Source organism: Suncus etruscus, chromosome 7, assembly GCF_024139225.1.
Source record: "Suncus etruscus isolate mSunEtr1 chromosome 7, mSunEtr1.pri.cur, whole genome shotgun sequence".
In the NCBI taxonomy this organism is placed as follows: domain Eukaryota; kingdom Metazoa; phylum Chordata; class Mammalia; order Eulipotyphla; family Soricidae; genus Suncus; species Suncus etruscus.
In genome coordinates, this window is record NC_064854.1 from 24,712,321 (window position 1) to 24,737,977 (window position 25,657).

At 35.9% G+C, this 25,657-nt stretch overlaps 1 protein-coding gene across 1 annotated transcript in view; it reads left to right on the plus strand.

Moving 5' to 3' along the window:
- The window catches only part of MALRD1 (MAM and LDL receptor class A domain containing 1), a 516,995-nt gene that overhangs the window by 273,720 nt on the left and 217,618 nt on the right, over positions 1–25,657 (plus strand). Inside the window, exons 28-29 of the mRNA XM_049777533.1 lie at positions 2,409–2,654; positions 5,708–5,865. Of these exons, the coding sequence (XP_049633490.1) occupies positions 2,409–2,654; positions 5,708–5,865 (404 nt within the window). The remainder of the gene's footprint in view (positions 1–2,408; positions 2,655–5,707; positions 5,866–25,657) is intronic.

Below are 25,657 nucleotides of genomic sequence, written 5' to 3' on the forward strand. Positions count from 1 at the left end.
CATTCTTTTCTTTTAGAAATAGCCCACATTATTTTTTGTTGTCCTACAAAAATTCGATTTTAGCTTGATTATGCTTTTTTTGGACAAAGCATCATAAGAACTAGTTTTATTTCTGCTGCCCAAACAAATTGAAATTGATGGAATCAATGCAACTGACAACCTTTATAAAATTAAGTGATGTCTTGATTTCTCAGGTTCTCAACAGTCCAGTGAGCACTGCCATTTTTGTCCCTCAGTGGTCTATGCCTTGTAACATCTGACCTGGTGTCTTTGCTCTTAACAAGTCAGTGAATTTGAAAATGTAATTCTGAAGACATTGGATCTAGGCCCAAATTGTAACTCTGGTTTTGAAAAAACAAAAGTCACTTAATATTTGTAATTGGTTTTTGTCCTCTGTAAATGACAAGGCTAATGTAAGTGATCACCATTTCTATGTACTAAAATATGCTTTAAAATGTTCATTTTTAGTCAAGCTTTGTAATTGAAATTAAAGGTCTTTTGCCTTACCCCAATCTGCTGAAATTTAACTACCAATAACCTAAATAAAAATGTTTAATTCTACACTCTAAGAAAGAAAAATGTTAGAAATGAACCCTGACAAGAAAGAGTTCTTGGGGCTGGAGTGGAAAAATAGTGTCTACCTTATCCATGCTAACCTAGAAGGACTGAAGTTCAATTCCCTGGCATCCCATATGGTCCCCCAAGCCAAGTGCGATTTCTGAGTGCATAGCCAGGAGTAACCCCTGAGCATCACCGGGTTTGGCCCAAAAACCAAAAATGAATAAATAAATAAATAAATAAAATAAAAAGAGAAAGAGTTCTAAGATACAGAATGCCTGTTTGAAACTTATTTTCAAAGGTTTTTCTAGTGGAGAGTCCATTTAATTAGGTGGTCTTAAATAAACAGTCAAAAAGGAGCTCACGTTTCTGTCTGGTCTCTATTCTCTGTTTATTTAGCACATTATAACTGTTACATGAAGTCTTTTTTTTATTAGCAAGAGTTTTGATGGAGCCAGAGAGATAGCACAGTAGGGTATTTGCCTTGCATGCAGCCAATTCAGGATGGACGGTAGTTTGAATCCCAGCATCCCATATGCTCCCCCAAACTTGCCAGGAGCGATTTCTGAGCACAGAGCCAGGAGTAACCCCTGAGCTCCTCCAGTATGACACACCTACTCAAAAAAGCAAGAATTTTTATTTCCCCAAAAAAAAAACAAACTTCCAACTAACTTCTGAAACATTGCCTTCTTTCTTCAATTCACGTTGATCCTCAAACACTAGACCATTAAAGTTAACATCCAGAAAATAAATAGAAGGGATATCACCAGCACCTCTACCTGGGAAATGGGGAGATTTCAGAGGAAGATTTCTGATGCAACAGTGTCCAAGAACACTTGTAAACTTCATCTCCCAAGTTAAAGCTATGGGCAACTTTTGTACTTTATTATTATTGTACATTATTGTGATGATATCCAGGTTTAATATTAAATAGGATAACAATATCTAGAACGGACAAGTGAACTGCTGTTTTATACCCAATGCACTTTGTTGCAATCCATTATATATTTGACTAAAATTACTATTCACTTCCAAAGTCTCGGGCATTGTGCAAGGCACTGATGATGTAAACAATACTGTCTTTCATTAACCTAATTTTTCTAGATATTATTACATTTATTATTCTTAAGGAGGGTAAGAAAACTTCATCAAGCATATATGTGATACGAGTCATAGAACTGACAAGTACCAGCATGAGTTTAAATTTCAGTCTTCAAAAGTTCATTGTTCTTGATCTTCAGCTCTTTAAATAAGCAAGTTTATGGTTGACATTGTGTTGGAGGGAACTTGCTTTGAGTATTCAAAACCCTAATAAATAGATAAGTATTTTGAACAAAAACCTTGTTGGATATTATTTATGCATACACTTGCCTTTAAGTGTTTTAGATGAGTTTAGCTTCTGATATTATCAGAGTGCATAGATGTTTATGGTCTAGATTTCTAAGTACTCCCATCCCATGTGTTCTTAGTATCCTGAAGATTTGTTTCATGATAACAAATGAAAACATCAATTTGGCTTTCAGTTTTAATATGTATATATTATGTTCTATTAGGATATACAACCTTGAGCATTGCTTATGAGAAATTCTGTATTTGAGGAAAGATAGAATGTGAATTTACTAGATCCATAAATACGACAATTTTTTTTATTTCGCATGGTTTTTGTTATTGTTTTATAGGTCATATTCTAAAGGATTTAGGAGAGAGAAATAGAGGTCAGACCTCTAAAATGTCTAAACACATCCAGTTTCTTTATATATTAAAGTAAAATCACCCTTATTAGCTTTTGCTTTCACAGAATTGATGAGTAGTGTTTCCTCATGCTTGCTTTATTTCCTTTTTTTTTTTAGGTCCCTGCCCCTATGACTACCAGAAATGTCTGGATGGCAAATTCTCTAGAGCAGAACAAAGCTGTAATTTTGCAGATATCCGTGGGAATCGTTCTGATGAGAATGAATGCAGTGGCTCCTGCACTTTTGAGAAAGGCTTGTGTGGCTGGCAGAACTCCCTGGCAGAAAACTTTGATTGGGTTTTGGGAGTTGGCGCTAATCAAAGCCTAAGACCTCCCACGGACCACACACTGGGAGATGAAAATGGTAGGTCATAAGGTTGTTACTGTTACTTTAATCATATTCACCAAGATCACCAGATAGCTTTCTTCCCTGACAGTAAAGGGAGAGCCTCAGCAAGACCACTGTGGTATCTTAACATGTAAATCAGAGGTTTAGTTTAGGCAGTGAATTCATCATTATTACTGTCTTAGAAGTTCAGATATTAGAAATTAGAATCAAAGGGCATCTTATCTTCTAATTTTTGAGAACTGTTGATATAGAGAAGAGTGAGAAACAAATAGAACTGGGTTGGGTTATATATGAAAAGGGAATCAATGAGTAGAGTGTGAAAATATGAGGTCACCAAGCCAGTTGTAAGATATCTTACATCCTACCTGTCTCAGCGTAATGAGAGATTTAAAAAAAAAATGCTCACATACTTCTCTAGGCAGAAAGATATTAAAGAGGAAAGATCATTAATTCTCATTAGAATCTCCTCTGAGGACCCTTCCCATGAGGCTAGAATGTTTTCTTGCTTTCTTGTGTTCTTTCATCTTCCACTGAAATCTGCTTGAATCTGTTTTTGTTTTGTCTCTTGCTTTCACTCATTGGTAACCAGAGACCAGAACCTACTGTTGATAGAACTGTGAAGGTGTTATGTTTGTTTTCAACATCTCTCCTGGGTCCTGGTGACTTCAATTGCTGCTTTGGTGGTAGTAGATTAAAATGTTTTCCTCATTTTTATTTCTCCTACTTTCTCTGCCTTGGTCACTTTATTTCATTTGTATTAGGATACAATCCAATGAAGGTCACACTAGAAACTTCATCTTATCAGATCAGAGACAAGGAGCCTATTTTCAAATAAGGTCACATTTATAGGAATAGAGAGCTGCCACCTTGCTTCTTTGGACAGCATACAATTTATCTCATGACACAGAATAATCCAAATCTACATGTATTGTTTAAATTACTGATAGATGATATTGCATGCATCTGAGATAGGAAGGCAGATAATTAACCTGTGTGGAGAAAGCCTGAAAATTCTTTCCTTCATGGAAAATTAATTCCTTACACCACCACTACAAAGCATCATAACCATATCCGTCCCCAAAACACATGAGTATTCAGCATGTAAGCAAATGGTAGTCATGACATTGATCACTACCACCAACAAAATCCCTGTTTTTGATCAGTTTTTTCCTTTGATCAGGCTTGTCTTGCAGGCTATACACAATGATGGAAAATTTACTGTACTTTTGCCAGTGTACATAATGTATTACAGATGCCTGACACCAAAAGGCAAAAACAGTAAAGTCTAAAACCACTTGGCAGCAGGTTAATTCAAAATGGAAGACCAATTATCTGATGGATAACTTCCAATTACATATTTCTAATATTTTTGCCTTATAAAAATCACATCCACCTATTTCAATTTATAATTACTAAGGAAACCCCAGGAAGCAGCCAAATAAGTTTAGAAACTGGGTTGGCACCTTGATTCTGAGAAATAATTACCTAAAAATATTATGCATATTCTACCCCTCAATAATTTGCCTTATTCATATTGCTACACAATCTAGAATATTTTTAGAGACAGGACAATTCTTTCATTTATGTTTCCCACAGCCTGGTCCTAGAACATAAGCTTTAATAAACTTGTGTTTATTAGATAAACCTTTAATAAGCTTATGTTTGTTTAACAAACCTTTTCTACATTACTTTTCTTCATGGCTAATGGATTCTTTCCTGTAGCCAAGTAGAAGAGCCTCTCTGATTTTCAGATTGACCTTTAACCCCTTCTGGTCCTTTCCTCTAATACTCTTCTCTGAAATCTTTCCTAAATGATACACTCTTGCCATCATAACCCTGAATTCTGCCTCACCTTTGATCATTGGCAAGACTTTTTTTTTTTGTCAAGGAGATAATAAATTATTTCCTATGTACTGAGTCATATTATTGAGATTAAATTAAATGGGGTTCACAAAGCAGAAGTGATGGGAAAGCCAAGTGTTGAATGGTAGGTTGTGCATTCCACAATCCCCATAAGGGAAGAGGGAATCCCATCCCCCCTTTTCAGGTAGAATCAGAGACACTGGTCCAGTTGCAATTCTCCACAATAAATAATCCACACAGTTAGGAAAGTTTAGCAGGGAAGAATCTCACACTGCAAGCTGTTCATCCACAAACCAGTTGCTCTACCACGTGGAATCACAAACCTAGATGGCAGTTCTCAGCTCAGGCCTCCTGAGTACCCTTTATTAAGATCTAAACAAATAAAGTTTAGATTAGAAGGCAATGGGTAAACAAAACCAAAGGAAACCAATTGAAATACATCTGAGGACTAATTCAAAGCCTCTATCCACTGCTAAGGTGAGATCAAACATGTTAGAAATCAACTAGCCTCACTTGTATTTGTACTTAATAGGAGACCCAGTGTCAAACTGCTTGGCTAGTGGAAAAGTAATGTTTTTAGGAAGGATCCCTGAATTCCTGGATCCTATAAAAGTAGAAAAAAGACATTTAATTATTGAAAAGTGACAGGTACATTTTAAAAAAAGAGCAAAACTCTGAGCAGGGCCAAACAAGCCAGCAAAAGACAGATATTTAAGTTACATTGCTATGTGTATGCAAAATGTTTTGGATATTCAGCTGCACAAATACAAAATCCAGTGATCATTTTCATGTGGTCTCTTCACAATTTTAGGGTTTTATTTATAGTCTCGACAGATGAATGAGATTTTGAAAGCTTGTCATATTCATTTAGGCTTCCTAGGTAATCTTAGCATTGTTTTACCCTAACTGGATTGTTGGAGAGATTAAATGATTTTTGTAACTATCATGTTGACTTAATGGCATAAATATCCCATCAGATCAGTTCATCTGCGTACAGTGAAGTACTTTGCTAAAAGCACACAATTGGAAATTGTCTGTCAGTGAGCTAGCGGCAAAGCGATTATATTTCCTTTCTGTTTCAAATGGAAATGCCTTTGGCAGCTCAGATCATAGGAACTGTAATTAAAAACTCCAAGGCCAGAAAAACTCCAATGGGTTCCTTCCTTGTTATCTCTGTCATCACTCAATCTTGTTCTTGTTCCTAGGACACTTCTTGTACCTGGAGGCTACTCCAGTGGGCCTGAGAGGTGAGAAAGCACACCTCAGGAGCGTGACTTGGCAGGAATCCAGTGCTGCTTGCACCTTGAGCTTCTGGTATTTCATCTCAGCGAAGGCCACAGGCTCCATTCAGATCTTAATTAAGGTAGGATGGGCACTGTTCATGACAACCCCTCTGGTCAAGATCCAAAGATACTTGCAAAATAAATATAGGACCTGGGGCCAGAAGTGATGCAACAGTAGGGCATTTCTCTTGCATTCACTAACCTAGGAAGGACCTCTGTTAGATGCCCTGGTATCCCATATGGTCCCCCAAGGTAGGAGCGATTTCTGAGCACATAGATTGGAGTTACCCCTGAGCATCATCAGGTGTGGCTCAAAAAGAAAAAAAAAAAAAAAACCAGATAGGACCTGATTTCATAGAAAGGACAGATTGGGAACAAGCTCTGTGGGTAGGGCCAGCCACCATATTTTTTGGCCAGAGGAAACTTTTCCTTCTCAGGATTTGCTGTTAGTAGTGGAAGGCCCTTGTCAAATGGTCACCATGACCTGGGAACAAGCATCTAGCTCTCTCTTCTAGCCTGAGATAGTGACTGAATACCAGAGATTCCTCTGGTAATTAAAAAATTAAATCAGGCCTGGAGAGATAGCACAGCGGTGTTTGCCTTGCAAGCAGCCAATCCAGGACCAAAGGTGGTTGGTTCTAATCCCAGTGTCCCATATGGTCCCCCGTGCCTGCCAGGAGCTATTTTTGTGCAGACAGCCAGGAGTAACCCCTGAGCACCGCCAGGTGTGGCCCAAAAACCACACAAAAAAATTAAATCCCATAAATTCTTTCAGGTAATTTAAAACAGTTCTTTCTATTTATCCTACTCCTCTCTCTCTTTCCCAACAAAAGAAAATACATTGTTTGTACCTCCACAAGAGAACAAGGTCGAGTCTTTCCTTTTTATCTCACACCTGAACCATCATTAAGGAGCTAATATTAGGCATTATTAGGCAATATTAGGTTCTAAGCACTCTGTGGAAGAAATGACAGCTCAGGAGGATGATCAAGGTATGATTACAGTGAAACACTTATTAACTGGGACACGGTGATGCGTTTTCTCACTGAGAATTAATTGGATGTTTCTGTCAGAGTTTTAATTTAGTATAACAAAGTGACAGTGTTCAGGGAGCAAAATTGCAAAGTTTACATTAATATTAATGAGCCTTAGTTCATATACCTTTACTCTTTGACAAGCCTAAGTCACAGTAACAAAGGAGATGAGTATGTGACATGCATGCATATGTGTGACACGAATGCATATATATATATGTCTCATACATTTGCATGTGTGTTCATTTCAAAAACCTAGTTAAAATTTTGAGAGCTTACTTGAAAGCATGCTGTGGAGGCCATAACTGTTTTCTCACACATGAGTGTGGTGAAGATTCTGGCCACTGATGGCATGACTTGATTAGAATACCACAGGGCTCATCTGTCGATATAGCTAACAGGTAGAAAACCCATATTTTCTCTGAAACCTGAATTCACTTGATAAGTTGGGACTCCTCTAAGATAACTCAGCAATGTCAGCCTAATACAATAGATGCCCCAAGTACCACCTTTATTTTCTTATTTCCAAATATGGCGACTACTTTTGCACAGGCTCAGTGCTCTCCCAGAAGCACCTCAGAACACAAATGAATGCGAAACTTAACTACATCTGTAAGTCGATGAGAGAATAGGCAGGTTCTTTGTAGACTTTCTTTTGATAGTCTCTAAAGAGTAGTATTTACACTTCACCTTTCTTAGAGTAACAAACGTGTTTGACAATAAAATACAGAGCTTAAACCTGATGAAATCGACTCTTTCTACAATGCTGTATTGAACTGCTGGGGCCTCTCCAATTGTTTCCTATGGAAATGTATCAGCATAATTCAAGACCAATTTTCTTACTATATGTACACTGATATTTTACAACTCAATTTTTGGTGTATCACAAAGATCATCCTTGTTTTCTTTGTATCTGTTTGCTTACAGCTTGATTTTAATGCAAACCTAGATGAGTTTGGCTCAGGATAGCCTGAGCTATCTGTCTTGACTCTGCCCTTATTGTCTCATTGGGGGTGATCTCTATACTCATTAAAAAAAATTTCTGACAGGCAGCTCACTCTTTATACTAGGTAGAAGATTGCCAGATTATACACGTTTCACCCTCAGTCAGTTTGAATTTAGATCCACTCACCGAGGTTGGAAACACAGCAAGTGGGACATTTTTATACCTACTATTTTAAAAAATGCATACTTGTTTTTCATTAGTGATATTGATTGCCCAGGAGGTCATCTTTATGTTGATAATAGTCATAAATTGTTGGTCATCAATTTATGTTGCTTTTATATTTGTTAATATTAGTAACATTATTTTATTTTATAATTACATTTTTGGGCTTAAATCCTACTCCTGGTTTTGAGTTCAGGGACCATTCTTGTCAGGCTCAAGGGACTATATGTAGTTCCAGGGATGGAACCCAAGTCAACTGTGTGCAATGGGAGTACCTTACCTGTTGAACCATTTGTCTAGCTTCTCTTCCTTTCTTTCAGGACATCCCTTATAAAGAAAAAGCTATGTTAGGGGATATGTGATAGTCATTACTTACCTAGCACTAAAATTTCATTGGAAAACCTATCATATAAATAAGAAAGACATATATGTGGTTTGATATAAAAGGCTTGTGAATAGCTAATACATGAAAAAAATAATTTAAAAGCACTCTAGTACCATTGATTATATCGGTAATGATAACTGATGTCATTTACTGACTAGTAACTCAAGATTTTTTATGAAATTTTAAAGATTTAATCATTTTATTTCAATTTATTGACATAATATGGGTTTAACAAAAATATAAACAGCAATGTTTTGGGGGCTAATGTTATACCACAACTCCCACCACCATAATACCAATATCCTCTTAGCTCTGTCTATGAAACTTGTTCTTCCCAACCCCATCAGGGATTGGAGGCCTGTTGTCAGAGTGAGTTAGTCAGCTGTTTGAATAAACTTCAGGAGCACTTGCCACCTGGAGAGCATGACTGGGTTTTGGATGTTCTCCATCTGTAATAAACTGTTGATCTTTTCATCAGGATGACTGTATACTGTAGGGATCTGAATATAATTTGACTGAAGGCATTCAGGACCATTTGCTCTACAGTCATGATAGAACACATAATAGATTCAAGCCAGAAGTAGAAAAAAAACTAAGTAATGCATGCAGGGAGCTCTCCTGATTAGAGCAACCTAGTTATACTGAAAGGTTTTAATTAAATTTGTCGATTGCTTCTCTTACTTAGTCATTTCAAGAATCTTAGACCTGGGTGCAGGCAGATTCTTCAGTATGAAATGCCTTTAATTCAAGATGCTTCTTTTACAAGGACACATAAGAATTGCTTCCCCTTGTTCTAGTCCACATGACATTTCAAGAAAAGTCACGATATGAATCCACTTCTAATTTAAAGCCCTTATCTTTGACTTCATGGAAATCCTGTCTAAAGATCATTCTCAATATGGAAATACAGATTTGGGGTCCCTAGGCAGTGGGAAATGTCAGGCCAATAAATAAAAGGCTAGATTTCTTTGTCTACTTCGAAGACTGGCTCTGTCTTTACCCTCAAACTAGCTGACCGGAAGCTTCAGTTATGTGAAAATTGATGAAAGAGAGTATTTTCTTTTCTCCCAGCTCACCTCTTCCCAGACACCAGCCCCCCACTTGCCACACAACCCAGCTCAACCAGGAAAGTTTTCTGACTCATTGCTAACACTACATGTACCTGATTCTGTCAGAGAGAATCTCTTAGTGAGCCATAATCTGATCTCTTCAGCTATTTTTATCACAGTATTGGTGTTTTCTTCATCCTAATAGAGAAAAAGACATAGTGGACATGTATAAAGAGAAGGCATGCACTTGTCGGAATTAAAAAGAATTGATTAAAAAATGCCATATGGGTTTGGGGCCTATAAATCAAGCACACTGAATCTTTTGTGCATGAGTTTCATTTGCCTCTTTCATTTATTTCCTTTTATTGTATTTTTAGAGCACCTTCACCATTAGTTAGGCATCATCTGAATTAGTTTATACTACTGACCTTGACCAGATAAAGAGAGAAAAGTTTGATTTCAGTATTTCAAGCTATAACCATCCAAGATATCAATACACACCAAGAGTTTTCTCAGATCAGTTGCCACAAGATTGCAAGACCCTGATTTATAGGAAATCAATGTGTTCTTTTATCATCTTAGAGAACATGGTAATGTTTGTTTGTAGCATACATTTTTATTTGTCCTTCTCGCTTCTTTTCACACATCCTTGGTCTCTTCCTCCTGCAGCTCCCACAAAGCCAGTCAGAGGAATCTCTTCTGAAATGAAGACAGATTTCTGTTAAGAACTTAGTGTACTCTAGATTAAGGGATCGATGGGGATTTTACTGCAGGATTGCTTGATGGTGCTTACAAGTTTCTCATCACTTTTTGTTTGTTTGTTTGTGTTTTCCTTTTTGGGCCACACCCTGTAGCACTCAGGGGTTACTCCTGGCTTTGCACTCAGAAATCATTCCTGGCAGGCTTGGGGGACCAGATGGATGCCAGGATTTGAACCACTTTCTGTCCTGGGTCGGCCACAATGCAAGGCAAATGACCTACCATTTTGCTGTCTCTCTGGCCCCTCTCATCACCTCTATTGCTACTCTGTTGGCCAGTTCTTTCTCCCATACAATGTGCTAAGTCTTCTATATGCATGCACTCATTTAATTGTCCAAATAAATTTGTAATATATAGAGTAATTTTTGTATTGTCCAGAAAATTGAGGCCCAAGTCACATGTATAGTGAGTGGTACAATCAGCATTAAAACTCAATTCTAAATCCCAAGCTCTTGTTCTTTACCATTATAGTCAACTTTTGCTATTATCACTCAAACAAGTCTCCTGTCCTCTGAAATTTCTCAGTGTGACTGCTATTTTACAGTTCAGCTATCTCCATCTTTGTGCATCAAAAGAATCATAAATCTGTTCCATGTGTTTGAGAGGAGAGGGACAATTTTGTGTTCAGCATCTTCTTTGGGTTTTGTTTATTTTCTCATGTAGCTTATTAAACATATTTAGAAGATCATCATACTTCTTTAAGTCACTCTACTTTATTTCTCAATAATTAAATGATCAAATTATAATGATTTTCCACGCATTCTTTAGATGCATTGACTAAATCTTGCTGATGGCTTTGTCATCTTTTATTCTAACCTGGGTGACCAGAGAATATACTTACTTCTTCTGTTTTATGAACTTCGGACCCATTATTCTGTGTGCTAGCAATGGAAATATAGAGCCTTGAGGTTATATAAAAAGAGGAAGACAATATTTTCTATGAATTCCTTGGGTTTCTTTTCATCATAATTCATGAGCCTAAAAAGTTGGGGTGCCTTATTTTTACTGAGTTGTCTGGACTCTCTTTTTACTTCAATGGAGTCACACTACAAATTAAACTTCACCAAAGTTAGTGACAGATGGTAAGGAAAGTTCTTTACAGGAGGACTGAATTTATGGAAATTAATTTATTTTTAAAAGTTGTAAAGTCAAAGTTATAAATTGGTCATTTTTGATAGTCAAAAACATATACACACATACACAAAAACACCCATATAGTGAATACTAGATACATATAAGTCACATGGGATTAAACAAGTTAAATTTTGAACAGTTCTTTTATCTTGGGCTTTGTCATTATAAAACATGTCTGAGAAGAAAATAAACTAAAGAAAAAAACAGTCAAAATTTTAGGGACAGTTTTCTTTTGTTTCTACATGTGTGTACAAGGAATAAGACCTGTAGACTTCTTTTAGATGTACTATGCTGATTTTAATTTTTGGAATTTTGTTTTATTATTAGAATTTTGATAGTAATAACTATATTTATGCATGTCTCTACTCTAGCCATGTAACTCAATAATTTTATACAGATATTCTCAGTATCTGAGAAATGATTTTGCACGATGTATAAAGTTGAAAGGTTTACTGTTAACCTAAAGCTTCACAGAATTTATAGCTGAGATAAAATAGTCTCTATTTCAAATTTATGATATATCTACTTACTTGAAAATATCCCTTTTTTCTCCTTCAAACCTCCTATCCTATGATATCTCTCTTCTTTATGTCACTTAGACTCCATTAAGTTTCTAAGATATTATTAATTCAACATAGTGAGATAGTAAACTAGAATCAAATAAATGGTAGTTTATGTGTTGGAACGAATGATACATTGCCACTGATTCACTTTGTTTATCCTTATATGTAGAAGTGCTTGCTTTATTGCAAGTTTTCTTTTATACATGCATAATATAAATTACTTTAATTCTGTTATTTAAATTATTGTCTTTTAAAAATTTTCTATTTCAGAATTGAGAGATAGTTCTGGGATGAGAGTGCATATCTTTTATGTCCTAGGACTTAAGTTTGATTATTGGCATCTCATGGCCCTTAAGCACTGCATGGTATAGCTCTGGAAGCCTCTGAGCATCTTTGGGTCTTCAGCACTGTGAAGATAGCAGCCTCACATCATTGGGCCTTTGCTTTGGACCATTGAAGTCAATTCCCTGAGCACTCCTTAGGTTTCCACACACACACACACACACACACACACACACACACACACACACACACACACACACACACACACACTATTCAACACTTCAGAAAGATTTTGCTGCACTGAAAAAAATCAAACTAAATGGCTAGAATTAGGATACACAGAACATTCATCAACTACTCGTTTTTATCTTTCCTCATATGATGACGGAAAGTCTATGAAATTATGGTGCATATGGAAAAAGAAGAAAACTTCTTAATTTTTCTTCTAAAATTCTATATCTAATAATAATAGGTCTATGTGTTTATAAAGATAAATAGCATCCTGTTCAGTAGAAATTTCATACTGACATTTATAAAATTTAATTTGTGAAAGATAAAATTTGAATATATATAAGTAAATGTTGAAAAGAGTCATTGGTGTTTTTCTACATATATTTGTAATATCACCATTATTTTCTTAATATTTTTAGATTTATTAAAAATATTTAAAGCATGTATAATGGTATTCCTAAAATCTATATTGCCATATATTCTAATGCTATCTGAAAGTAAGTATTTATTGGGGCTGGAGTGGTGGCACGGAGCGGTAAGGTGTCTATCTTGCTGGCGCTAGCCTAGGATGGACCATGGTTCGATCCACCGGTGTCTCATATGGTCCTCCAAGCCAAGAGCAATTTCTGAGTGCATAGCCAGGAGTAACCCCTGAGCGTCACCCAGTGTGGCCCAACTCCCCCCAAATAAAAAGTAAGTATTTATTAAATACCTTCCTGTTATTTTTAATAGTTACAACTGTCATTAGAATATAAAAGGTTCTATATAAACAAAATAACTTCTTTTATGGACATTTATGATCATAAAGAGAAACTACCTTTTTGCTTCTGGGAAAGGTAACTCATTAGTATCCTGGTTAACTCCAGTATTTTGAAGTTTATTTTTATATCCACCTCTGACCACTGTACCACAAAGCTGCTTCTCATCTTGTGTATTTTTACGTGCAGCTCAGAACCATATTTTTCACTGTTGTTTTCTTCTCCACATTTTGTCTCTGAGATTCTGATTTAGTAAGTCACCTTGTATTTTCAACAAAATTTGATGAAAGAAAAGTCAAAGGGCTCTTTGATCCCACCTATTAATTCAGAACACAAAAACACAACACAAGACTTTTGTGTTTGTCACAGATTCAACCAAAGATCTCACCTACATAGAATTTGGAGAAGGCAAGTATCAATTTTCAGTCTTTCTCTCTTTCTTAACTTTTCATCTGGCTTTAAGTCTTTGAAAGAATTACTTGCCGGGACCGGAGAGATAGCATGGAGGTAAGGTGTTTGCCTTTCATGCAGGAGGTCATCGGTTCGAATCCCGGCGTCCCATATGGTCCCCCGTGCCTGCCAGGAGCAATTTCTGAGCCTGGAGCCAGGAATAACCCCTGAGCACTGCCGGGTGTGACCCAAAAACCACAAAAAAAAAAAAAAAAAAAAGAAAGAATTACTTGCCATGTTATTACTTGTTATGTACTTCAGTGTATAGATAGATGTCAGATTCTTATATTATAATTTTGAGTTTAGATGTATATTTTTCCTTTTTTTATGTTTGATCTTTACTTTGGACGCATGTTTCCCCCTCTTTTGCAAGGATAGTCATGAATTAAACATATGAGCTCATCTCACAAAGTATGGGGTATTTATGTTCACGGTGGGTTCTGCATGAGAGGAGTGAGAGAGAGAGAGAGGGAGAGAGAACTGAGAGGAGAGAGAGAACAGGAGAGAGACAGAGAAAAAGAGAAAAAGAAAGAGAAAGAGAGAAAGAGAAGATGACTGACAGGAGAGAGGAGAAAAGGAGGCATGGATTTGAATTGCAGCAGTTACTTCCTGTTTATGACCTATGACCTTTCACTTAGCAGCTCTAAGCCACTATCTCTTTTAAAATAAAATACAGGTAATATTATGAAGTCAATTTTCAGATTCATTAAATGCTGTAACAAAGTGTGAGAGTGTGCTTTGAAAACTAGCATGTGCTTCACAAATTTCAAGGATATTTTTTCTATTTCCTCATGATCAGTGATTATAAAAGCGAGGAGGAATTAAAGTCAAAGTCTTATGGCTTTTTCTATTAAATAAAATTAAGCCATTTTTCTAGAACAACATTAAAATATATGATCCATTATTTTCTTGGAAATCCTGTGCTCACATTTAACTGTCTTCCTGTAGGTCAGAAGTTATTATCTATATATAATTTCATGCGTTATCTGTTTGGATGTTGTGCACAGAATTTTGTGCCTGTGTTCTCTGATAGCTGAGCACTAAGGAGATTCTGTCAGGCATCAAGCTTAGAGCAGAAACTATTACGGTTTGCTTCCCCAGAACTTCACTAAGGATGTCTGTCATTTAGGAGATAATGTTAGGAAAGCAGAACGTTGCCATAAGGTTAGTTATTCATAACAAATAAATTCCAAGTAAAACGAAGATGTTAGTTTTTAAAGTAAAGGAAGGACATTGAGATATGTCAGCATATTTTATTTAAAATCATCATTTGCCATCTCTTACATGATGAATGTCCAAATAATCACCCTATCTCGCAGAGAGAAAAGCATTACCATGACATAATGCAACAGACAATCTGTTTAGTTGTTCTTCACTAAGGAAAAATATAATGCACACATTGTTATCTCAGTGCCAGTCCTCTGTAAAATGACTGAACTTGGATAATAATCTGATGATTAACATTATACTAGCTGATCACCTATAATTTCCTTGTAGAGCCTTTTGTCTACTTCCTACCTCCCCTTTGCATACATCATTGTTTCTTCCTCTCTTAAAGTCTCTCTAAGGAAGGCTAATCCCTCCATTGCTAGTCTTAATTGTGTGCACATCCTGGAATCTTGCAGGAAGTAAATTGGTTTAAATGAAAAGGTTTAGAATCCAGAATCTGTATTTTTGTTCACCCAATCTACTTCCTCAATAAGTAATAATAAATTACAAATTACTAGAACTCTTTAAGTTGAATGGACAAAAAGCATAAGCAGATGTACTACCCATCAATAAACACAATGGCCAGTGAATATATTAAAAAGGTGCCATTTCTGGGGCCTGAGCAGTGGTGCAGGAGGTAGGGCATTTGCCTTGCATGTGCTAACCTAGGACAGATCTTGGTTTGATCCCCCAGCATCCCATATGGTTCCCCAAGCCAGAAGCGATTTCTGAGCGCATAGCCAGGTGGAACCCCTGAGTGTCACCAGGTGTGGCTCAAAAACCACACACACAAAAAACAAAAATAAAAAGATGCTGCTTCATTATAATAATCAGGATAATACAAGCCAACACTATAAGGAGATTTCTTTTAAACCCAACCATTGGAAAAGAATGACAAAAGTAATACCAACTATTGTAAAAAATAATGTGCAAGAAGCTGTGGAACATTTTATACCCTCCTGGTGAAAGTGTGAATTGTTGAAACAATTGTAGTTTAATGAGTCTAGGAAGTAAATGGAAGTTTGCACATATCCTATTACCCAAACTTGACTCTCTTTGTATATGAATCTAGGAAAATACTTGTTTAGAGAATGTCTTACTGTGTTTCTGGAGCACAAAAAGAATGACAAATATTTAACTTCCACACAGGACTTGTGTCTCTACACACCTTCCTTTGTTTCAGCTTTGACCCACCTTAGTATTTTTCAAGGAATTCTATGTTCTAGTCATCTAATGATAATATAGGATCTGTTAAACAATGTTCAAACAATTAAATCATACATTAGTACGATTAGTGAAATGAATAAAAATAAAATAATTAAAATTTTAACTTGAGAGTGCGAGAGATAGCCTTGTATATGGTCAACCCTGACTCATTTGCCAATACCATGTTTGGTCCACTGAGCAAATGGCCAGATGTGGTCCAAACCCCTCCACTACGATTTAATCTACTTAATTAAACATTTTTGGGGGGATTTTGGGCCACACCTGGAGATGCTTAGAGGTTTCTCCTGGCTATTTGCTCAGTAATCACTCCTGACTTGGGGGACTATATGGTACATGGAGGGGAATGAAACCGCTGGCTGTCCTGGGTCAACCGCATGCAAGGCAAATGTCCTATTGCTATGACATCACTCCAGCCCCTAACTAAATATTATTAACTGAATTACAAAAATGGTCGGGTGGGGACACAAAAAAATAAAAAAAAGTGGACATAAGATAATTATTGAAAGAATAAACAAAATAGCAAAAAATAAAGCATGACTATTTTCTAGCATTATTAACTATTAGGGAAATCATTTAAATTTATAGTGACATATTTACCGGTATTACATTATTAGAATAGATAAAATAAAAATAACGACAGTGCTCAAACCTGAGAAGGACATAGAGATAATGTCTTAAAATACATGCCAAAGAAAAGTTAACATGTGATTGACACTGAAAAATATTTTAAAATCTTCTTAAAAATAGAATAGAGAAGACTATAAAGTGACCATCTTTCTAGTTTGAACATTTCCATGTTCATCTCAGAGATAGGGTGAACGAGAGTCACATAAAACTGTGTGCACAGGGGTCAGAGCAGTGGTGCAAGTGGTAAGGCATTTTGCCTTGCACGTGCTAACTAACCTAGGACAGACTGCAGTTCGAACATATAGGATCTTAGTGATCAAACCAAGGCTTGTTCTGGATTGGCTGCGTGTAAGGCAAACTCCCTACAACTGTGTCATCGCTCGGCCACCTCTGTATTCTTTCTTAAATACTTTGTGAAACTCTAAAAGTAGGAAGTTCAATTGAACATAAATAGGATCAGGGCAGTGACTCTAAATGCAAACTGAAGGCCTTCAGGTTCCATTCCTGATGTCACATGGTCTCAAGCACCACTGAAAGTGATGCCCAAACTCCAAGAGTAGCTCCTGAAGCCTGCTGGGTACACTCCAAAAGCCAAAAAAAATATGTCTGGGCTAAATTCAAATTCTAATGTATTTTTGTTTACTATTAATGCAAGTAAACTTTATGTGATTTATACAATATGAAAGTTTTATCTTGATTTTAGTATTGTATTTGACTCCTTAATATCTGTCATTCCTGATATTATCTTAAAAACGAACAGCAGACAACACTATGATCTTTTATTATGGTATTCCACATTTTGGTTAATTGATAAATTTCTCTATATCAAGTCCAAGTCATGTCATACTAGCAAATAGTATTCCTGGGTACTTACAGTTTATTGTTAATTTTGCTTTTACTTTAGCCATTCTAAAATCTAAATATAGTGGTTTTTATTTCCTCTGCTTTTGATATTCCCTGCATTATTTCATATAATGTCTTAGATTTTAGCTGTATGACATTAAAGGGACTTGATATTTAGTACCCAAGCGCAGTTTAGATTTTTTAACTTAATTATGAACCATTCTGAATAAACCTCAAAGCGATCTTCATGAATGTCAAGTTTGGAAACTAGAGTTTTCAGTAAAATAATTCACACTTTGGAATAAAGCTGTAGTCAGGTATTTCAAATAAAAATAACTTGCACAGAACAAACCAAGCTCTTGACCCTTGGAAATCTAAATTAAATCTCACAGCAAAGTGTGAGCATTGTACACTTCAGGAAATCACCTTGGTAATAGATGCAGAGAAAAATGGAAGTAGATAAAGGCTAGTGTCTGTCCTTCCTGCCATCCATTCTTCCTTTACTTCCCCTTTTTATTTTCCTGCCAGTGTTTACTGAAGACCTATTTAAACCAGATATTGTAGGGAAGAATTGTTGCAGAATATAAAATAAATGCTTAACATAACATCTATGAATGTTATTTAAGATGGAGGATAGACCTAGAGTGTAGACTTGGGCACTGTCAAAATTAGGTTTGTGTAAAGGGATTTATAAAAATGATCTTCTTGGTAAATTATTTTCTAGTAATATTGCCTATTTGATAAATTATTGCACTGGTGATGGGGGGTGTTCCTTACATGACAGAAACCCAACCACAATCATGTTTGTAATCAAGGTGTTTAAATAAAATATTATTAAAAAATGACTTAACAACAACAAAAATTATTTGTTAATAAGGATTAGTTTCATTAAGTAAGTTTCATTAACTCTATTGAGCTTTCAGTAAATATGCTACAGTTTCATAAAAGTATAAACAGCTTGAAAACCATTGATTCAATATATAAACATTTTAAGGGGTTTGGTTTTGGCGTAGGGCCACATGTGGCAATGTTTGGGATCTCCTCCTGGCTCTGTGTTTGGGGATTTGTTCCTGGTGATGCTTTAGGGACCATGTTGTATTAAGCTTAAACATGGGGCTCTATCAAGCAAATTAAATGCTTCATCTTTTTAAACAACACATGACCTTGATCAGATTTGTTGATTAAGAAACTGAATGTTGGAGCTGGAGTGATAGCACAGTGGTAGGGCATTTGCCTTGCTGATCCAGGACGAAATGTGATTCAAATCCCAGCACAACATATGGTCCCCAGTGTCTGCCAGGAGTGATTTCTGAGTGCAGAGCCAGGAGTAACCCCTGAATCCAGCCGGGTTTTACCCAAAAATTAAAAAAAAGAAAGAAGAAGAAACTGAATGTTATGTTGTCCTTTTAGGCAATAAAAAATGGAAGAAGTAGACTTACTCTCATTTTCATAAGCATTATTGTTTAGGTAACAGGTTTACTTGGATGAAACTGGAGAGTATCATGTTCTTAAAATACGTCAGAGGAAGAATAAGTACCAGCTGGCCTCACTTTCCCCCAGATGGATAAAGAAGAAGCAGAGGAAGCAGGAGGTTCAAGTTTCCCTTGGCCATTGCCTAGTGTGATGGATGGTGAACCCCTGATGGCAGAACATCCAGGCTGTTTTACCTGATTTTCATCTCACTGATCTTCATCTTTCTTACATCCATCATGCTGCTGTAGCTAAGATACAAAAGCATAAATTTGAAAATATTTGAATTTATAAAAGTAATACCAACTTCTGAAAACCAATAATTACAACTATATTCACCCAGTAATCTCCTCTTACAGTATTAAAAACTGGCTAATAGGGGCCCGGAGAGATAGCACAGCGGTGTTTGCCTTGCAAGCAGCCGATCCAGGACCTAAGGTGGTTGGTTCGAATCCCGGTGTCCCATATGGTCCCCTGTGCCTGCCAGGAGCTATTTCTGAGCAGACAGCCAGGAATAACCCCTGAGCAACGCTGGGTGTGGCCCAAAAACAAACAAACAAACAAAAAAAACTGGCTGATAAAAGCCAATTTAATAAGGGAGACCTTAATGAAGCAATGGATGGTAGCCAATTCTTTTTCACATTTGTAAATTTAGTTTCATATTTTTTTCATGTTCAAGTTGAGTTATGGTTTAAATTTTCAAGAAGGTGGAATAGGGAAGTTTGGAAAGAAATCAATCTTGTCTTAAGAGGGAAGATAATGACTTACAGTGTGCTAAGTCCTTGTAGAACATGTAGTTTGTCATTTTAATTGTGCAGCTGTGCTAAGAAATGTTTTGGAACCAGAAATGAACTCTCAGAAATGTACTCAACTTATGGAAAAGAGGGAGGTTATTCTGTTTATGGCTGAAACCCAACTACAAACATGCTTGTAGTCACAGTGCTTAAATATATATATATATATATATATATATATTTATAAATATATATATTTATATATATAAATGATAAAAATATGGAGTCATTTTTATTGTTGAAGGGATGTTTCAGAAAGTCTAGTGATAACTGTTGATGATTAGTATTATCTGATGTATCCTCAGAGACTGCCTTATCTCCCCTATCCACCCCAATTAAAACTCTTTAATTAGTGCTTCAGAATATTTAGAAATGATATAACTTTCTATGTAAATCTAAAAGTTGCAGAAACTATCTTAAATACTGTAATTTATTTGAATTGAGATTCTGTAGTTTACAATACTGTTGGGGGATGCCAGAGAGATATTACAGTGGGCAGAGGACTGCAAGCCCAGATATGATAATTTATGTGTGTTAAATTATAGGTAAGTGAGCCAAATGAAAAATATGCCCTGAGTAAATGGGCTATTAATTTGCATCTTAATTTTTCAATGATATCAACACCAATATTTTCTGTCTTCCTCCCCCAATTCTTGATGATTAACATTTCCTCTTACTCTTCTTTGGTTGATATTTCTATCTCATCTTTTTATATGTTTATGGTTATTATTATTATTATTATTATTATTATTAGTTTTTGTTCTCTCCCTCATAGAAAGATCCATTTAGGCTCATTAGTCTATTCCTTTTTCTGTTCATATAATAGTTTGATTCACTTTATATGTTTGGTTTGACCTCAGTCTCTAACCTAAAGGAACCTGAGCCCAGAATCAAGGTCTTCACACTCAAGCCAAGTGCCCTGGAGTTGCCTGGGGTCTTTCCTAAAGAAACCTGATTCTTGACACTTCCCAGCGCTATATTCAGAGACTTCTGTCTGAAATTTATGAGCTAAATGATAGTATTTAAGTTTTAGTGGTGCTTATTATACCTATAAATAATTGCTTCTGGGGATTATGACTTCCAACTGAAAATAACACCATTTTATCACAGTCCAGAAATTAGATTCCCATGGATTTACCAGTGTGCTCACAAATGATGGCCCACAAGAAATAAGAGTAGGGCAGCTACTTGGGTATTGAAGATTAAAAACATTCATTGTGACTGAAACCCAAACACAATCATGTATGTTATAAAGCTGTTTAAATAAAAAATAAAGAAAAAAAAAAACATTCATAGTCACAAGAGATGTTGCTATCCAGCTAAACACTCACATTTAAGGATATGCATCTTTAAAGGAATTTTCCTATTTGGAAGTTGCTCATTCCTTCAGAACAGCATAAATTTGTATTCATTTCAAGTTGCTTATGTAAACTTTCCCAAGACAGAAAATGAAACTGAGGTTGTCCCTTCTGAGTTATTATATCAAATCAATAATTTAAAGATATCATCCCTATATTTTTATAATTTAGTTAATATGCTTTTTAGTTTTTATAATATATTATTATACTGTCTTTAGGCAACTTAACTTAATTAGAATATTTAGACATGATAAAATGGCAATCAACATGTCATTTCTGCATGAACCCTGGGAAGAAAAGCAAAAATTTTTTAATGAACACATACAGATTACTAAATCATTTTAATGGCTGGTTTAGTTTTTCTAATTTATGAAAATTATCTGTTAAAGAGTCGATTTTGGAGAACAGATGATATTTGCACTTTGAAATGATAATTACTTTAATAGTATATAGGATAGATTTTTATACTTGAGGAGGCTACCATAAGAATTTTGGGAAGTTGAAAACCTTAGTTCTAGAATACTGCCCAATGGAAAATCATTTCTCACAACCCTGTGGTTTCTATACAACAAAACTATTTTTGAAATAGTTAAGGATTTTGTTTTGTTTTGTTCACAGCTGAATTCCAAACCTCAAGAGCTAGACTTGGCAAAAAAAGAGACACTACAGTGCTTGTTTACTAAAGAAAAGGAGATTGTAAGGAAAAGTAACCTAAGTTACTAACCTAAGATGGTTAGTGGGTGGTTTTTAGTCCTTCAAAACTTGTTGGTTATTTTTTTTGTTTGTTTGTTTTATAAAATAACATCTTTATTTAAACACCATGATTACAAACATGTTTGTAGTTGGGTTTCAGTCATAAAAAACATCCCCTTCACCAGTGCAATATTCCCCAAACCAATGCCCATATCTGTTGATAAGTTTATGAAGAAGCCCTTATTTGCATGTCAGTTTGCATAAAGAAAAGACAAGGTCATCATCATCATTTAGAACATAGACTCACAGTTTCCACACCATTATTCCCAAGTTTGGATTAAAGGTCAATGCTATTCAGTGTGGGAAGGGATCACTCAAACATGTTTCAGCTGGTGGAAAGAAGGAGCCATTTTGGGGGTCCTTCCCCGTAGAAACATCCGAATAAGTTTATTGGCTTTGTCTTCATTGATGAAAGATATAAGTACTCTCATTTGTTCATCTAGGTTCAGAATTTCTCAGACAAAAGAAAAATAAAAGAAAATAAACATCATTATTACATAATCTTGCATTCAACAGTTTGGTACAAACTACTAACATTTTCAAAATTCCATTCTGGTTGCCGTCAGTATGTGTTCTGGACTGTGAGCCTTCTTTCCTTGTATGATTGCTTTATAAACATACCCTTTCACCTGAGTTTTCATTTGCACCCTTGCTGTATCAGGAACCAGTTTGCGAATATCCTATATAAATCTTATACCTTCTCATTCCTTGAACTAGTTACCATTTTTAACTTGGTTTTCTTCTTGGTAACATGTATTATTATTACTTCAACTTGTGTGGACTTTTCAAACAAACTCCCCAAAACTTCTTTGGGGGTTCTTTTGGAAATGTCCCATTTGTTTTACCAAAATCACTAAGAACTGTCCTTCACCCAGTTGCTTATGTGTTGGGCTGTACTGCAGCTGATCTATGGCCTTCAATGTTGATGGATATTTTTTATTCCATTCCTTAACTGAAGGAGCACATACTTCGTTGATTTTCTTTTCTGTTTCTTCTTTTGAACTATTTCTCAACTCTTTTTTCTCTACCCAACTTGTAAAATATGAAATTATCTCAAACAAGTACCTTTCTCTTTTCATTTTCTCTTTTGCATCTGCTTATATGTTATCTTGTACCTTCATCTAATTTCAAGGGATTTTAGTTTCTTGCTTTTTATCTCATTTTAAGCTGCCCAATGAATTGAATTTCTGGTAAGTTTACCATCGGAATTGAACTTTGACCTCAGCAATCATATGATGCTCCCTTATTTTTATAATAGCTTTATGTATTTGTGATTTATTGTCTCCAAGGTGGATATAAATACTTAAATGTTAAAGCTGCAGCTTTTTAACCTTTTGTATTTGTTATGGCACATAACACAATAAGAGGAAACTGTTTGGTGCTTAATACTTATTGAATTAAATTAATGTATCACTATGGCAAGACAAATGGACCCTCTTTAAATCATCCCCTGTATTCAACTAATGTTCTTCAGTAAGTATTAAGTCTGAGTTGTGGAAGCCAGAGAGATAGCATGGAGGTAAGGCGTTTGCCTTTCATTCAGAAGGTCGGTGGTTGGAATCCCGGTATTCCATATGGTCCCCTGAGCCTGCCAGGAGCGATTTCTGAGCATGGAGCCAGAAGTGATCCCTGAGCGCTGCCGGGTGTGACCCAAAAAACAAAACAAAACAAAACAAAAAGTCCGAGTTGCTAGTTATTTAATCATGTTTCACCCTTAGAGAAAGCATGTGTGTTTTAAAACCCCATTCCTGTGCCTCACAGAACCTTTCCCACACCCATGTTTCTTTTTATTTTTATTGACTTGAGTCAGATATTTGCTTTTTATATTGGAAACAGTATTGAAAAATTAAATAATTCTTTGCATAACTGTTCAGCTTTGGGAATATAAATATAGTGGAAAGGAAAAGGGCAGTCACAAGGGCCTCTCAGCATTCTTCATGTGAGAATCCTAATGTGCAAAGAAGTACAGTTACCCCACACTTTTTGGATTCCCTTTTCTTGGGATTTTGTTCACATGACTCACCTAGGAGCCCTGGTATTAATTGAAAAATTGTGCTATTTAATTATCAAAGGTAAAGATTCATCTTACCAAGGATTTGTAGGGTGCTGAGGTTCAGTTAATGGGAATGAGCTTCTTCTTTTGCCACCAACCTCAAAGAATACCTCTTTCAAATCCATCACAACAATAATTACAATTGTTATCTTTCTGTCAGAATAGTTATTTTGCATTTTAAGTCTAGAATTGGTTTCACAAGATTTCAAAATCTCTGCTAATGGGAACCAAATTGTGAATTCAGTTCTCTGATGTTGTCTGATTTGAAGCATCGACATTATAACTCTAGTTTGGGGATATGTAAAGAAACTCATTCACTTAAATAGGACATAATAAAAAAAAAAAACAAACACCCAGTTCGCTTTGGGGCATTCTTGGATGAGACAAGCAATCTTAGAAAAGCACACTTTTCATATTTGGTTGGAGGCCACATTAAAATAAGTTGGGTCATAAAGACACTGTATTCTTAGATAATTAGTCCTGGGTTTGAGTGTTTGAAATTTTTAAACACTGAGAAGTCTAAAAAATATTATTGTACATTTGGCCAAATACTTTAAGGATTAATTGCTGATGCCATTAACATTCCTTTTTTATAGTTTCCTTAGTTATTCTGATTAAAATATAATTTATGTTTGCCTTTCTACTATTAGTGTTGGCTTGTCAATGATCCTTAAGGAAAATTTAGATAATTCATCATATTTCTCTTTGGTTTCTGAAGCAGATGTGTGTGTGTGTGTGTGTGTGTGTGTGTGTGTGTGTGTGTGTGTGTGTGTGTTATCTGACCAGAACAGATTTAAAATCTTCAACTTGAAAGGCATGCTGAGATTTTGGCTTTGATGCAGACTTTTCAAAAGCCAGAGCCAAAGTGGGTGAGGGTTTGCCAAGGATGGATGAAGCATCTGACTAGACCCATCTGTAGCAAATATCCTTTGATGATGCAACAAAAAATAATTAGAACAAAATAAAACAATTGGCACTACAGACAATGACTTGGATTGAACAAAGTAGTTTTCCTGGAGCCTAGAGTTGGTCTTATGCCAGGAAACTTCAGGGGTAGGTTCTCTTTGTATTTAGGCCAAGGCCTTTCCTTTCCATGTCCCCCATATGGTGGGCCTATGCAAACAATATTTGCCACTCTAACACCATTTTTACTGTGCTCCTTTGACTCTAAACCTTAAAAAAAATCACTTAAACTTTTGATGTTAACTTAAACTAATATGTATATGCATGGAAATGTAAAATAATACTATGCCTCCAATGTTTAAGGAGTCACATAAATTTCACAGCTTTAGATTGCTTTGTGTACTGCAGGGCTCTCAAACTCAATTTACCTGGGGGCCGCAGGAGGCAAAGTCGGGGTGATCCTTGAGTGCAAAGTCAGTATTAAGCCTTGAACATTGGGGGGTGTGACCCAAACAACTAAAACAAAACAAAACAAAAAAGGATTCCTCTAGGGTAGGACCACAAAATGTTGTACAGAGGGCCACAAATGGCCCGCAGGCCACAGAGTGTGAGACCCCTGGTGTACTGCTAAGAAATGTTATAATGTACTACAATCTGGGGACTTGTGGATAAAGTAATTGTACATGGTTTCTGTTTTATTTTTCTTAATGTTCTTTGACTGTAAGTTCAAAATTTAGCCGTCAGCAAGGGGATTTCTTCTGAGAACTTTTTTTATGGGTGATTGTCCTTCCACTGTAACTTTACCTTGTCCTCTTTCTTTGC